The 15,897-nt window shown below is 39.4% G+C and overlaps 1 protein-coding gene across 3 annotated transcripts in view; it reads right to left on the bottom strand.

Moving 5' to 3' along the window:
- ARAP2 (ArfGAP with RhoGAP domain, ankyrin repeat and PH domain 2) overlaps positions 1–15,897 on the bottom strand; it is a 126,846-nt gene that overhangs the window by 64,575 nt on the left and 46,374 nt on the right. For all 3 annotated transcript variants that reach the window (XM_086463957.1, XM_086463956.1, XM_086463955.1), the window contains exons 9-14: positions 10,532–10,647; positions 9,185–9,384; positions 8,360–8,445; positions 7,491–7,673; positions 1,970–2,144; positions 299–433 (exon numbers count right to left, since the gene is read on the bottom strand). In XM_086463957.1, coding sequence (XP_086320083.1) covers positions 299–433; positions 1,970–2,144; positions 7,491–7,673; positions 8,360–8,445; positions 9,185–9,384; positions 10,532–10,647 — 895 coding nt within the window. The remainder of the gene's footprint in view (positions 1–298; positions 434–1,969; positions 2,145–7,490; positions 7,674–8,359; positions 8,446–9,184; positions 9,385–10,531; positions 10,648–15,897) is intronic.

Below are 15,897 nucleotides of genomic sequence, written 5' to 3'. Positions count from 1 at the left end.
ATCTAAATATAATTAGAGTAAGAAGTGCTTCTGAGTGGTTTTTATTTATCGATGACTGTTCTTAACTGAATAATTTCTCAGCAGTGCAGTTTTCGTCCTCTGTCAACCACTGAATAAAGAGATCAAGACAATCAGTATTTTCTTTATCTGAAAGGGGTCTACCGAATCAAAATAGGCTAAGTCACATCAAAGACATTTTATCTTTTAAAAAGTAATAGAAGAAGTTAAAAAGAACCAAATTCATCCAGACCATACATATTCATGTATTATTCAAATGCATAAAGTAAAAGTGAAATACCTTCTTTTAATTTCTTCTCTGTAAGAAGCTTAGCAGTATTAGAAGAAACTTTATATAAGAATTCACAAAGAAAGGTGGAATGTGAAGAATCTTCAGAGAAGCCACTTTCAAAACAAGTATCATAGTTTGGGAAATCTATTAAAACACAAAGGAGTAAGTAACATACAGAACTCCAGTTACATCAGTTATAACCATTTTTCCACAGGTCTTTCTTACTGCGTATCTGTAGATATGTAGCTGTTCTGCAATATCTTTACTACCACACAAACATATCTTACTGACTTATTTTTATAATTAGAGTAAAATTCTTACATATTAATCAAAAAAACACTGGTTTACATTTGTTAAAACATTGCCATTGTGTACTACTGCTTGCCAATGTAATCTAAACTACAGTTTTCTGGTGTACTAAGCTTTTGTTTCCATCCCTTACGTAACATACTTCAACAGAAGGGAATTGTTTCACTTGAGGGCTTATCTAGAAGTTTACCACCAACTCTGGCAGCAGACAGAGAATGATTTGGAGAACCACTGTCAACCTGCAATGACCTTCCTTTCTCTGAAGAGAACAAACACTAGCACCAGCACATGGTGATGCTGCCTTGGCTGGATGGCTAAAAGTAGAAATAACAGAGCCAAGACAAGCAAACTTCCTTCTACAGCCTCAGGAGCACTTGAGAGCATAGCTAGCAAAAAAGCCATAGCTGTCTGTTTGCACAGTGACTAAGCTCTACATCCTCTGATCCAGTTCCTGGCACTTATGACAGAGCAATGCCCAGGCAGAACTTAAGGCACCGTGTTTGCTCTAGGAAGCCCTAAATCGTTCCTGTGTTTCCCACTAAAACTTCCATCATTCAGCCTATGCAGCAGGAAAGTTGGTCCAGGAGTATGTCCACAATGCTGGCTGCAGTATAGCATAATTATTTTTTTCCCAGTGTAAATCTGCATGTGAACTTTCACTCCCAGACTGCTTCAGACACTGTGTGGCACTTTTAAAAGGTAAGCTCAGGCACAGCCACACTCTACAATTTATTTATTTATTTATTTTTAAGAACAGCTTTCTGTTTTCAAGAGCCACATAACAGTCACACTGCAACCAGAACCGTTGACTTTGAAGGCCAAAGTTTATCATGCGCTCCAAGCTGTAACTGAAGCTGCAATCTGAAAAAAAGATAGTTTACTGGGATACATTATACTACAGGTTCAAAAGGTGAGTTTTATTATGGGAGGAGAGTTTGTAAAAAAAACAGGTAAGTCTGTGTGCAGTAGTGGTACATACCAATTCAAATGATTTTTAAGAAGAAATAAAGCCCCAGACAAATACTTTGGATACATGTTAACTGTATACATCCATTTTTTCTGGTAAAACCTTGATAATATTGGCAGAGCAGATGATGTTGTTCTTCTGTGTTATAAATAAGGGTATGAGGGTCTGTGAGTTATCACTGGCTCTTTTATTATTTTTTTTTAAGTCCTAAATTTGCTGTCTGAGGAAAAGTAACCTGTAGACGATTACATTCACTGTCCACTGAAATACAGTTAACGCCATCACAACTCCCCCTCTGTTATACCACTGTTGTTCAACTCAATGCCAATTTTTCTTCACAATTCCTTCCTTCCTTTTTGATCATTATAAAATTAGAAGATCAAAGCGAAGAGAATGTATCCTACCTGAGAACTTATTGTGGTACAGGAATTCCATTTGCAGTCTTTGTCCAGCTTTCTTGGCTAGTAAGTATGGAGTACTGTAAAGAGGGTCTCCAGTGGCACACATAGCATCTGCCCCACTAAATAGCAACATCAGAGTTTCTAGCACATCTTGTTTAACTACAGCAGCACACAGGGCCTTATCATGGAGAGGGAAAATAAGGAGTCTGTTTAAATTAGAAAGTTATTGGCAACAAGTACATGTAATTTAGATGCAAATCCTTTCATTTCTAACATAGTTCCCCTGCTTTTTCAAAGGCCATAAACATTGAGAAGTAGCAAGAATCACGAAGTATGGTCTGAATCTAGAAAAAAGCATAACAACAAAAAAAGAAAACCCGAAAACTTCATCAATCCAAACCTTGCAAGATGACTCTGCCACAAGTTCCACTTGGGACAGATAACATGGATTAATACAACTGGCGGGGAATGTTGTTGTTTATTCACGAGAAAAATCCCTCCTTGTTTTCCTTCACACATGAAATCACTAAAGAAAAAAATCTTATTATTTCAGACCTCAAAAATTCAACCAAAGAGACAAGAGTTGATCCTTGAAGTCTATTACTAGAAAACAGACTGAAATTCATAGGCAGTTTTTCAAAACATAAGTCACAGTCAGCAAGGCAACTATTTTTTTAGGATATCTTCATATATGATCAACTTCCTTGATATTTAAAGACCTCACCACATTCTAAAACATAACTCCCCTTTCATTTTTATATACATGAAGACAGACAAATATAACAATTATTTTTTTCTTTCAAAATATTGGTTCAAAACCTTAAAACCAAGAGTAGCTACACAATTACAGCAATTTATTCCATAACAATTTCTGTGATTTCATAGGTACTTATATTATTTAGCTAATGAATGAGTTTTTCTGAAATTATTAAGGCAGAAGTTACTCAACAGAAGAAAAGAACTTCTCTAAAATGCAGCTACTCTAATAAACATATAAGCATCCAGTAAGCAGAAGATGAGAAGATGACAGGGCAGACAGTTTAATAAAATGTCTAGAATTACCTGGCAATGACCACCTTACTACATTGTAATTTCATGTCTCTATAGAGAATTTGACCATTACATCTGATATTTTTTTCCAGTAGTTAAATGATAGACAGACACCCTTCCCACCCCCCACCCCCCCACCCTCCCCCAAACAACAAAAGCCACAGACTTCAGAAAAATCAAGCCTGTAAAACACAGAGGTATTTTCTGTGGTCCACAGTCGCAATATTAAATAGTCTTTTGCGGAGCTACTACCATAAACAGAAAACAATACAATTGTTTTATTTTGCAAAGACATAAAGACCTCCCCATGAATTCCAAAAATGGTTCCCAATTCCAGTGAAATGCAGAAAACTTAAATTCAAGCTACACAGTGAGATGATTCTGTACCTTTGCTAGAGGCGTTTTAATGACAACTACTTCACAAACAACGGCAGGTTTACCACCACCACCAAGCCCTGTGGTGCAGTCGACATGCTGGAGGGAAGGAAGGCCATCCAGACGGACCTGGACAGGCTGGAGAGGTGGGCCCGTGCAAACCTCACGCAGTTCAACCTCACGCAGTTCAACAAGGCCAAGTGCACCTGGGTTAGGGCAATCCCAAGCATAGGTATAGCCTGGGCCATGACTGAATCAAGAGCAGCCCTGAAGAGAAGGGCTTGGGGGTGTTGGTGGGCAAAAAACTGAGCATGACCCAGCAATGTGCACTGACAGCCCAGAAAGCAAATCGCATCCTGGGCTGCATCAAAAGAAGCGTGGCCAGCAGGTCGAGGGAGGGGATTCTCCCCCTCTGCTCTGCCCTGGTGAGACTCCACCTACAGCACTGCGTCCAGCTCTGTGGCCCCCAGCACAAGAAGGACATGGACCTGTCCATGTCCAGAGGAGGGCCACGAAGATGATCGGGGGCTGGAGCACCTCCTCTACGAGGACAGGCTGAGAGTGTTGGGGTTGTTCAGCCTGGAGAAGAGAAGGCTCTGGGGAGACCTTATAGTGGCCTTCTAGTGCCTGAAAGGGGCCTGCAGTAAAGATGGTGAGGGACTCTTGATCAAGGACTGCAGCAACAGGATGAGGGGTAATGGTTGCAAACTGAAAGAGGGGAGATTTAGATGAGATATTAGGAAGAAATTCTTCACTGTGAGGGTGGTGAGTCACTGGGATAGGTTACAGAATCACAGAACATTAGGGGTTGAAAGGGACTTGGAAAGATCATTTTGTCCAACCCCCCTGCCAGAGCAGGACCACCTAGAGTAGATCACACAGGAATGCGTCCAGGTGGGCTTTGAATGTCTCCAGAGAAGGAGACTCCACAACCTCTCCGGGCAGCCTGTTCCAGTGCTCTATCACCCTCACAGTGAAAAAGTTTTTCCTTATGTTAATGTGGAACCTCCTATGCTCCAGCTTGCACCCATTGCCCCTTGTCCTATCATTGGACATCACCGAGAAGAGCCTGGCTCCATCCTCCTGACACTCGCCCTTTACCTATTTATAAACACTGATGAGGTCACCCCTCAGTCTCCTCCAAGCTAAAGAGACCCAGCTCCCTCAGCCTTTCATCATAAGGGAGATGTTCCACCCCCTTAATCACCTTTGTAGCTCTGCACTGGACTCTTTCAAGCAGTTCCCTGTCCTTCTTGAACTGAGGGGCCCAGAACTGGACACACTATTCCAGATGCGGTCTCATCAGGGCAGAGGAGAGGGGGAGAAGAACCTCTCTCGACCTACTGACCACACCCCTTCTAATCCACCCCAGGATGCCATTGGCCTTCTTGTCCACGAGGGCACATTGCTGGCTCATGGTCATCCTGCTGTCCACCAGGACCCCCAGGTCCCTTTCCCCTATGCTACTCTAACAGCTCAGTCCCCAACCTATACTGGTACATGGGGTTGGTCTTTCCCAGATGCAATGGGACTCTACACTTGCCCTTGTATTTCATTAAATTTCTCCCTGCCCAGATCTCCAGCCTGTCTAGGTCTCCCTCAGTGGCAGCACAGCCTTCTGGTGTGTCAGCCACTCCTCCCAGTTGTGTGTCATCAGCAAACTTGCTGACAGTGCACTCTGTTCCCTCATCCAGGTCACTGATGAATATATTGAATAGTACTGGTCCCAGTACCAACCCCCGACGGACTCTACTGGATACAGGCCTCCAACTAGACTCTGTCCCATTGACAACAACTCTCTGACTTATTTCCTTCAACCAATTCACAATCACTACCCAATCATTCAGACCACACTTTCTCAGTTTAGCTGCGAGGATGCTGTGGGAGACTGTGTCAAATGCTTTACTGAAATCAAGACAAACCACATTCACTGCACTACCATCATCTATCCACCTGTTATGTCTTCATGAAAGGCTATCAGGTTGGTCAAACATGACTTCTCCTTGGTGAAGCCATGTTGAATGCTCCTAATGACCCTCTTATCCTTGATATGCCTAAAGACAGCGCCAAGGATAAGTTGTTCCATCACTTTTCCAGGGATGGAGGTGAGGCTGACTGGTCTGTAGTTACCCAGGTCCTCCTTCTTGCCCTTTTTGAAGACTGGAGTGACATTTGCCTTCCTCCAGTCCTCAGGCACCTCGGGCACCTGTTCCCCACGACTTACCAAAGATGATGGGGAGTGGTCTAGCAATGACTTCTGTTAGCTCCCTCAGCACCCGCTGAGGGCTCATGGATTTGTGTATGTCCAGCCTGCTTAATCGATCCCTAACCCAGTCCTCATCAACCAAGTCAAACTCCTCCTTTATCCTGACTACCTCTGGGGCCTCGGGAGTCTGGGACTCCCGAGGACCATCTCCAGCAGTATAGACAGAGGCAAAGAAGGCATTCAGTAACTCTGCCTTTATAGTATCCTCTGTCACCAGGGCACCTGTCTCATTCAACAGTGGGCCTACATTTCCTCTAGTGTTAGTTTTGTCTTCAATGTATTTGAAGAAGCCCTTCCTGTTATCCTTGATCTCCCCTGCAAGGCTTAACTCCAAGGAGGCTTTAGCTTTCCTAGTTGCCTCCCTACTTCCTCTGACAACAGTCTTATAGCCCTCCCAAGTGGACATCCTGTCCTTCCAAGATCTATAGACTCTCTTCTTCCACTTGAGTTTGCCCATTAGTTCCCTCTTTAACCATGCGGGTCTCCTGGCTCTCTTTCCTGATTTCCTACCCACTGGGATGCTCTAATCTTGAGCTTGGAAAAAATGGTCCTTGAATATAAACCAACTATCTTGGGCCCTTTTATCTTCTAGTACCCTGTGCAATGGGACTTCCCCTAGCAATTGCTTGAAAAGGCCAAAGTTGGCCCTGCTGAAGTCCAAGGTTGTGATCCTGCTTAGTATTCTGTTCCTACCGCACAAGATCCTGAACTCCATCTCTTGATCACTGCAGCCAAGGTTGCCTTCAACCTTCACGGCTTCAACCAGACCCTGCTTTTTAGTGAGTATAAGATCTAGCAGTTGCCCAGAGAAGTTGTGGACACCCCCTCCCTGGCAGTGTTCAAGGCCAGGTTAAATGGGGCTTTGAGCAACCTGGTCTAACAAAAGGTGTCCCTGCCATGGCAGAGGGGGTTGGAACTAGATGATCTCGAAGGTTCCTTCCAACCCAAACCATTCTATGATTCTATTCTTATATGCCCTTATTTTAACTTCTTATGTGTATGACTAACACACAACATATAAAACGTATGGAAAATAACACTTTCTTTCTGACGCAGTAACCACTGAACAAATGAGACCTCTCTAGTTCAAAACACAGTAACTTTTAAATGTTACTGCCTTCCCACAATCTGTGCATACCCTCTGAGGCAATTTGACTCGTACTTGAATGCATTAGCATTGTAATATATATGCATTTAAACTCTTCTATATTCATAAACCCTAAACAATCATGACTAAAATCCACAGATATTAGAAGTCAATCAAATGGACATCAAAAATTACACAGAAATAGATAATTATATTTAGCATTTTCCACTTTATAACTGTAAAGAATTTGTTAGTTGTGTAAAAGGAAATAGTAAGAACACACATTTTTCATTGCTAATTTTAGCTTGTTTCATTTCCAATTATCTACAAGCTACTGTAGAAGTCTTCATGAGCTTTCACCATTGATAACACTGAATCATCTAACATACTGGAATGTTAGATTCAGACATGCAAGATATCAAAAACACAAAGAAGGAATGCAAAGAAGTAAGAATTTGCATCCCTAGAGTGTGCATTTGAAGAAAAATAAAGATCCATGTTGATGACTCTGGAAGACATACTACAGGCACCATATAAGTACCATAACCTTGTACAAACAAACAAAGTAGAAAAACTAGGAACTAAGAAATCATTAAATGAGTCCTGTAAAGGCTCTAAAACAACCAGCTCTGTGAGAATGTCACTTAGGAGTCTGAATTTATTTCTCACCAGTTTAACAAGACGACCAAATTGCACACAAATACAATACAATAGGTATGGTATGGGCTTACCCATTCTAGTGTTACCTTATTCAACTGTTCCTTGGTTTTATAGGGAAAAGGTGCTTTCCTGAATTTTCCCTCTTTGTATTTTTGTGTAATGAATGCTATCCTTTTTTCTGCAGGAGCATCCATATGCAACTCTTCATCTGGAGGAAGATTTCCTGCCCAAAAACTGTTTGCCCTCTTATTTCCAATGATGATAAAGAGCTGGATGAGGTGAAAGAAAAAAAAAAAAATAAGCAAACTAGCACAAAGGATATGAAGCTAGCCTTGAAATATTTTTCAGCTGTTAAAAGTTGAAAAAGGAAGTTATTAAAGAAAATTGTCTGCAGCAGACAGAAGCCCCTCTCTGTCACTCGCCTTTGTACATCTACAAATAAATAGTATAGTCTGTAGTAGTCATTTACCATCAACAGCAACTAAGTTTTACAAGGCTAACCAGTTAGAATATTTCAGTACATATTAGAAAATACCAGTAAAAGGTCAGAGAGACTAGCATACGTTTCGAAGAAAACTGATGACTCAACCCTCTCTATCAGCACTTTTTAACACCTCAAGCAACCAAACTCGTAGTAAGAAGTTTCCTTTCTTTTCCCCTTCCCAACATTGCCCATCATGATTGCTCTCCAAAAGCATATTGTTTCTTTTTCCCCCAAGAACTAGATGCTTGGAGAAATATTAAGAGAAACTGTACAGATGGTTATCAAAACAAATGAATATTCTGAACGACATAAAGACACATTATTCCCAGAAATATCAAGTTTACTGTAACAGCAGCACATTATTTAGGAGCTATATGTTTAGTTTTCCTGCAAGTAAAACAAGAAATAACTCCTATTCATACAGTAGTTTTCAAGATGGAACAAAGAGTTAGAATATCACAACATATATACCTCAATAAGTTCATTGCTCCAAATGCTGGCATCCATTTTTAGACTCCGGACCTTTGAATCTCTCGGTCCTAAAGATCTGTGCTGTCCTGAAAATCCAAGAGTATTATTACTTAACTAAAGCACTTAAACTCGGTTTCTCTTCTGCTGAGATAACAACAAAAAAATTTTAATGAAACCAGATTTATTCTAATTGCTGTTTTTAAAAAAGGCTAGGTTTGACATCTGAATATAAAAGTACCAAAAAATCCCCGAAATAAAATAAATAAAGTGGACTGCATTTGGTGGTAATGAATAAACAAAGTAGGCTGTCTGTTCTAGAATACTTTCCGGAGGGTTTGTTTTGAAAGAAAGCCTATATAAACTATTTCCCTGAATTTACTGCTTAAGCACATATTTAAATACAAAACATGATAGAACTAGATATTCAGTAATATCTGAAAAAGCTATCTCTATTGGCAGTAAAATACGCCCTGATGTAATAGAATTAATAGCCCAAATTCATACACTGAAAATTGTTATCCTTTGGCATCTAGCCTTGCAAAAGCCAGCCATTTCCCACAAAGTGCTAGTGTGTCTTCATTTCCACTAATTGTGAAGGATTATTCACCCGAGGGAAACCAATCACCACACAGACCTGTCATTTATGCATAGAATAAGGATGACCTTGGTATAAAAAATAAAAAAAATAAAAGTTATCTTCACTTTTTGTCAAAACTTTCACAAGGATGGCACTGTAAAAATAAAAAAAGCCAATTCAAGGACACACAAAGATATGCAAATATGACATTCTGCAAAAGCCATACAGCCTGTCATTAATTACTCTACCTGCACACTTCTTACAAATGACAACACAGAGATTGATGGATGCCCAGTCAGGACTGGGAGCTTTACAGTCAGCACAGCTCCTGTTGGACTCATTGAACCAAATCTTCTCAGCTACTTCATAATCAGACAGAGTTTCTGCTATCGATTGCTGCAGTGCTTCAATCCAGTCTTGTTTCTCTCTTTCCGACTCTGCTGTAAAGCTGAAACAGTTGACTTTTCTGAATTATTGATCTTTATTTTAAAGCCCAATTAAACATAGTCTGTAGTGTCTCTTATTTATCACATTTACACCAGAAATCACAGTCAAAAAAAACATCTTCTACACAGATATAAATACCAAGATGTAACATATTATTTTTGTATTTTTAGTCAATGAAAACTCCCTCTGTTTTTGTGTTCCATTTTCAACAAAACCACCACTGGCATGAGCTACATAGCTTTTGTAATGTTCAAGTTATGTTCCTGAGTTACCATTAATCTTTTTACGTTACCACATATCAAACTTTAAGCCTGAACTTTAACAAAAGCACAGAATGACGTAAGGAAACACAGAGGCTTACTGAGGTGTAAAAACAGCCTTGATAACTAAAATAGCCCAAAAATGCTTTTCTTTTAAATTGATCTTTTTGAAAAAACATAAATAGTAATAAGCAAACACCAACATGGTCATGGCTAGCTGTCTACCAACTAGCCACACATTCAAATTACTAATCAAGACTAATTCAGCTGCTACTCTAGTCAACTCAGAACAATAGGAAATTCTTTGCTAATGTTTAGCCAGCTCAGGAAAACAAAGTGATTTCTTCTTCTCCTGCATTACTGGGATTTCATTTAAGAAACACTACAACACTTAAGAAAAGGTTTTTATTAGCATATACTTTTGTTTTCTTAAAAATCATTATAAGCCACAGCACCAGCCAAAGTGAAATTTTATAACTGATTTCAGTGGAGGATTTCTACACAGGATGGCAGAGTTATTCTTTCATCTTCAAATAAAATTTTTAATATTAAATGGATTCAGCATTATTTCAGTAGTGCAGTTTATTATTCTTTAAGATGGTGTCAAGTTGTTAAAATGACCTTTTTTTTCTTCTGCCCTTGCACAGAATGAACAAGAAAGCTACATAAAAATACGAATCTGTGGGCAAGAGATGCCTAGTCAGGGAGGTAACAGATGAAGCAAATAGATAAATAAAATGAAAAAAAATCCTTCTGTTTTAGAAAACAAATGCTGAGCATTCTTAAAAACATTACCTTTTCATCCAAACTAGGTGAAGTACAAAGCAAGTACTTCTCTAGTGGATTAGTTATTTGCATATTTTGTAATGTAAATATTAAAATTCTCACCTAAAGCTTTTATAAGGAGTAATAATTTCAAAAGATTGCTTTGCAGTCCGATCCACTTGTTTTACATTTGCCACGTTCATAGGGATTAATGTTATACCAAATCCTGTCTTAAAATCCTAGGTGAAAGACAATAAAAGTGCAGGGGTTTATCATTCAAAAATCAAACATGTATAAAACAATTTAATCAGCATGGTCCAAAAATCCAAGGTCAGCAATACACATTTTAGCCACAAAATGCAATCTCCTTACTATTCATTAATGGATAAATAAACCTAAACTAAATTTTGTCCAAACACTAGACCTCCAATTGCTACAGTGACCTTATTTGATTGTTCGTAGGAGAAAAAATGCACACCATAACTATTAATATGGGGGGGAGGGGGGGGGGGGCAAAAAAAAGGTTAAATAACAGATTGCATTAAAATGTGGATCCAAAACTATGGAAGTATCTAGCTAAAATCATACTTTAGTGACTAAATGTTTATACATCTAAATCCTTCTCATTGACAGCAGTTTGGCCTGCTTTTAAACAAACTGTTTTAACAAAAAATATATTAAGTACAAAACTCTTAAACCTTTGGTTGCTCATGCTTCTTATGTATTACATTAACTAAACATGTCAAATGTCTTTGAAAACAAGTCCTATAAAGCAGCTAAAATATACAAAGGGTTATCTGTTACTCAATTATTAGAAAAGCTAAACAATTTTGCCTTAAACCAACAGAAACTATTTTTTTTTCCCCTGCAGTGAACAATATACTTAAATAAAAATCAATCTTACATTAACATAGTTGGGAAATAAAACATTCAGTGAGATCTTGCGAGGCTCTCTCAAATGCATGCATTTTGGAAACCCTGATAGGCACATATGTTATTTCTGATCTACTTGGATCATCAACAGCATCTTCTTCTTAAACTGATTCTGGAAATATTAGCATATTTCTTGGAAACAGTAACTTCATCAAAAACAAAAACAAACTGCATCACCCAAGCAAAAGAAAGCCAAACTCACATATCTTACCATCTGCAAGGTGTTCGCTAAGTTACCTCTCACATAAGTAGTTGAGTATGGGTTGATAAAAATACAAGCACTGGAGGGGAAAAGCTTCAGAGCTACCTGCCCGTGCAGAAGGGATTGTTTTTCTAGTAAATACACATTTAAACCTGTATCACACACAAGTTTCTCTTTATAAGTTTTTGAAGTTTTGTGAATATTAAAGCTCACATCAAGAAGATATTTCTGTATTGGATTTGTGTGGCGAGGTTTTGATAGCAGGGGGGGCTACAGGGATGGCTTCTGTGAAAAGCCACTCGAAGCTTCCTGTATGTCCAACAGAGCCAATGACAGCCAGCTCCAAAACAGAGCAGCTGCTGGCCAAGGCCGAGCCCGTCAGTGATGGTGGCAGCGCCTCTGGGATAATGTATTTACTAAGGGGGAAAAGAAAACTATGCAACAACAACTGCAGCCAGAGAGAAGAGTGAGAATATGTGAGAGAAACAACTCTGCAAACACCAAGGTCAATGAAGGAGGGGAAGGAGGTGCTCCAGGTGCTAGAGCAGAGATTCCCCTGCACCCTATGGTGAAGACATGGTGAGGCAGGTTCCTCCTGCAGGCCATGAAGGTCCTTGGTGGAGCAGATATCCACCTGCAGCCCGTGGAGGACCTCACACCAGAGCAGGTGGATGCCTGAAGGAGGCTGTGATCCCATGGGAAGCCCACAATGGAGCAGGCTCCCCACAGGACCTGTGGACCAGTGGAGTGCAGAGCCCACACTGGTGCAGGTTTGCTGGCAGGACTTGTGAGCCCATGGGGGACTCATGCTGGAACAGCCTGTTCGTGAAGGACTGCACCCCACGGAAGGGACCCACGCTGGAGCAGTTCATGAAGAACCGCAGCCTGCGGGAAGGACTCACACTGGAGAAGTTCGTGGACAACTGTGTCTCATGGGAGGGACACCATGCTGGAGCAGGGGAAGAGTGTGAGTCCTCCTCCCCCTGAGGAGGGAGGAGCAGCAGAAATGATGTGCAATGAACTGACCACAACTGCCATCCCCCACCTCCCTGTGCCGCTGAGGGGAACGAGGTAGAGAATTTGGGAGTAAAGTTACGGCTGGGAAGAAGAGGGGTGTGGGGCTGAAGGTGTTTTAAGATTTGATTTTATTTCTCATTACCCTACTCTGATTTTTGACTGGCAATAAGATAAACTAATTTTCCCCAAGTCAAGTCTGTTTTGACCATGACTTCAATTGCTGAATGGTCTCCCTGTCCTTATCTCAACCCATGAGCCTTTCATTATATTTTCTCTCCCCTGCCCAGATGAGGAGGGGGAGTGATAGAGCAGCTTTGGCGGGCAACTGGCATCCAGCCAGGGTCAACCCACCAGAACTTCACAAAACTCTTACAACTTCATTCCCCTATTTCAGGTATGAACAAATAAAAATACTATTTTAGCCATGATTGATAAGGCTAAATCTGACATAAAACACACATACAGGTCTATGCACAAGTGGAAGTACTAATTACATCACATGAGGCACTGAAGAGAATTATGCCCCAAAAGGCACTACAGTGTCCATTTTAAGATGAGATTTTTAAAATGCTATCATTTCTGCTAATTAAACATAGCAGAGGATGTCAGCTATTGTTTCCTTGCCAGAACTTACTAAGAATTACTTTTTTTTTTTTTCCACCTTCCATTGCCTTTGACAGTAACAGTGTGGAATCCAGGTGTGGATTTCAGCACAAACCTTTTTATAAAGTAGTATCTTTTCAAGAAGTACCCCGGCTTAGCCACTCCTCATATTTTTTTAATAGTTCTGCTTTTCTTTTACCCTCATATCATGTAACATAGACATTTGTATTCTCTCCCCTCACCGTCAGCACCCACCCCATTTTCCTATATATCAGTGGGTTTTATACTGACACATCTGCCTTAGAAGAGAGCAGAGAGTTCTCTGAAGCCTACACAGTGTCTAATTCATCCTCAAAGATCAGTTCTATGGGAAAGGAGTGGGCAGAATAATCTCTTTTTGAGTATGAACATGACAGCATGCTGTGAAGCAGTGAAGCATTCTTAATGTCAGACATCAGCAGTGAGAAAGACAGAAGCATGAAATATAGAGTGGAAAAAAAAAAAGACTGAGGATAGAAAAATTCTAAATTTTTATTTCTATTAGAAGTTGTGTCTTAAATCAAATTAGCAAAATAAAAAAACCTTCAACTTTCTAAAATTAAATGGCTTGTGCTTCTGAGATGTAAATTGGATGCACGTTTCATTTGTTGGTTTCTATTATTTCAAATAATTGGCCTTAAGAAGTCTCAATTTTTAAAGGACAGGTAATGAGACTATACTTGTACCCGAAAAACAATGCAATGCATTCTTTTTTTATTAAGTAACAGCTGAATGACTGCCAGAAGCCATGGTTAATATGAGTTTGATATATTCTTATGTCCAGATTAGAGTGTACTGAAGGTAAACAATGAGTAACGAAGACAACTGAAATAATAACTACCATATTGAGCCAGATCAAAAGTTCACCTAGTAGCTTCCCTTTAAGCACTTGATACAGGCAACTGTAATAAAAAAGAACGTAAATACAAATAAATAAGAAAAGGTACATTGTCATTTCCCAAATAAGCTTCCAGCAATCTAAGGACTTTCAGCTCAGAAAGTCCATGAACAAATAGTTTCAGCAAAGCAGTCATACTTATTAGCCATTGACAGTCACATCCTCCAGGAATTTAAACAAATTCATGCTTTGAGGCCTCTGCAGCATCCTACTTCATAAATTTCCAAAATACTAATTGCACAAAAAAGTAGTTCCTTTTGTGCATGTATGAACATTGAGGGTTTTTTGCCTGATAACTGAGAATTTCGTTATGTGATGTTAAAGAAAATAAACAGTAAACAAACTTTATTCATCTACCTATTCCATACTGTTCCTTATTGAACATCTCTATCCTGTATTCCCTTCAGTCTGTGGGGGTTTTGTGCCTTCAAACTGCTAGCTGCACCCATTTTGTTGTGAGCAAAAAGGGAGCAGGCTGCACAGAAGTTACCTGCAGGTCAAGATCACATACATTTACGTCTGTGAAGACAGACACAGAACTTTGTGGTACTGAACCTAACAATGCAGAACTAAGGAAGCACTCTAGAAGCGAAATGCATTAATTTGAAAGTCTTTACCTTTAGCTGAAGTACCAACCCTCCAAAATTTGCACACGTACCCAGCGTACGAACAATCCCACTGAAGAGAGAATAACTATCAGGTTTTAAATTTAGCAAGTACGTAAGAACTTACAGTATTGAATTTTGGTGTGAGGAACGTCAGAAATCTTAAGCAGTGAGGAATACACTTTTCAGAATTTAAGATGGTGGCAAATTAACTGATGTCATTGGTACATTAGAGTGAAGTTATTTGCATAATGGTCCAAACAAACTCTTTACACTGAGTCTATAACACTTGGCATAAACCAGGCTTTGAGAGCTATGGGTACACTGGAATCTAATTTCCAAGGTTCAGAATTATATGCTTTCAGGAGTGCTGTCTTGTTCTCTCCTTCAGAAACAGAAGTGGGAATCAGTACAGCGAAGAAAGAAATGCTCCACTTTGAAAGATAAATTCATTCACTTTGAGTGCACGAGAGCACAATAGGGCCATTCAAGCACTGCACAAAATGTACTGACAGCAAGACCAAGCAGTATCTTTTCAGAGTAAGAATTGTCTTGCTTCTACAGACTGAAAGCTCATTGTTTCAGATAGTTTAATCTATGTTTGACTTTCTGAGAAATAAATAAAGTTTAAGAAGATTAAAAAATGCACAGAGAAAGCTGAGGGTTGGGTTGATTTTTTTTTTTTTAAATACAGGTATGTCTTAAATGTCTATATTTATACTATCTCCATGAATTTGAAGAAAGGTTGAAAATGGGTTGACAATAACAGCTTAAAAAAAAAATTCTTTACAGATATAATAGTAGATCAAAAGCATTCACTTACGGCCCAGTTAACTGAAGGCTAAAAATACTATTACGGGAAAGTAGTTAACTGTGAGATGAATACCGGCTTTCTGGTAAGCTGTTATTCCTTCCTGAAGGAGGAATGATTATAATCTGAGTCCTGCTGTCACTATCGCTCCAGTCTGAAAAAGACATAACCTATGAAAACCTGTCATCTGTATATAAACTGTGAAATTATATAGCTTCTTTTTTCCTAAAATACCTTTAACATGTATCTATAAAGTGCATTATCAGTATATAAAATTGCTTTCTCTGTTATGTATTATCTTTCCATAGGCAAAAGCTACCCTCAGACAGACTTCACTAACCTTTCTTCTAGTCTATTTTGGATGAAAGTCAAGAAGCTTCA

The sequence above is a fragment of the Leptosomus discolor genome, chromosome 4 (assembly GCF_034619465.1).
Source record: "Leptosomus discolor isolate bLepDis1 chromosome 4, bLepDis1.hap2, whole genome shotgun sequence".
Taxonomy (NCBI): domain Eukaryota; kingdom Metazoa; phylum Chordata; class Aves; order Leptosomiformes; family Leptosomidae; genus Leptosomus; species Leptosomus discolor.
The sequence above is the reverse complement of the archived record's forward strand: the minus strand, read 5'-3'. Positions and strand labels throughout refer to the sequence as shown.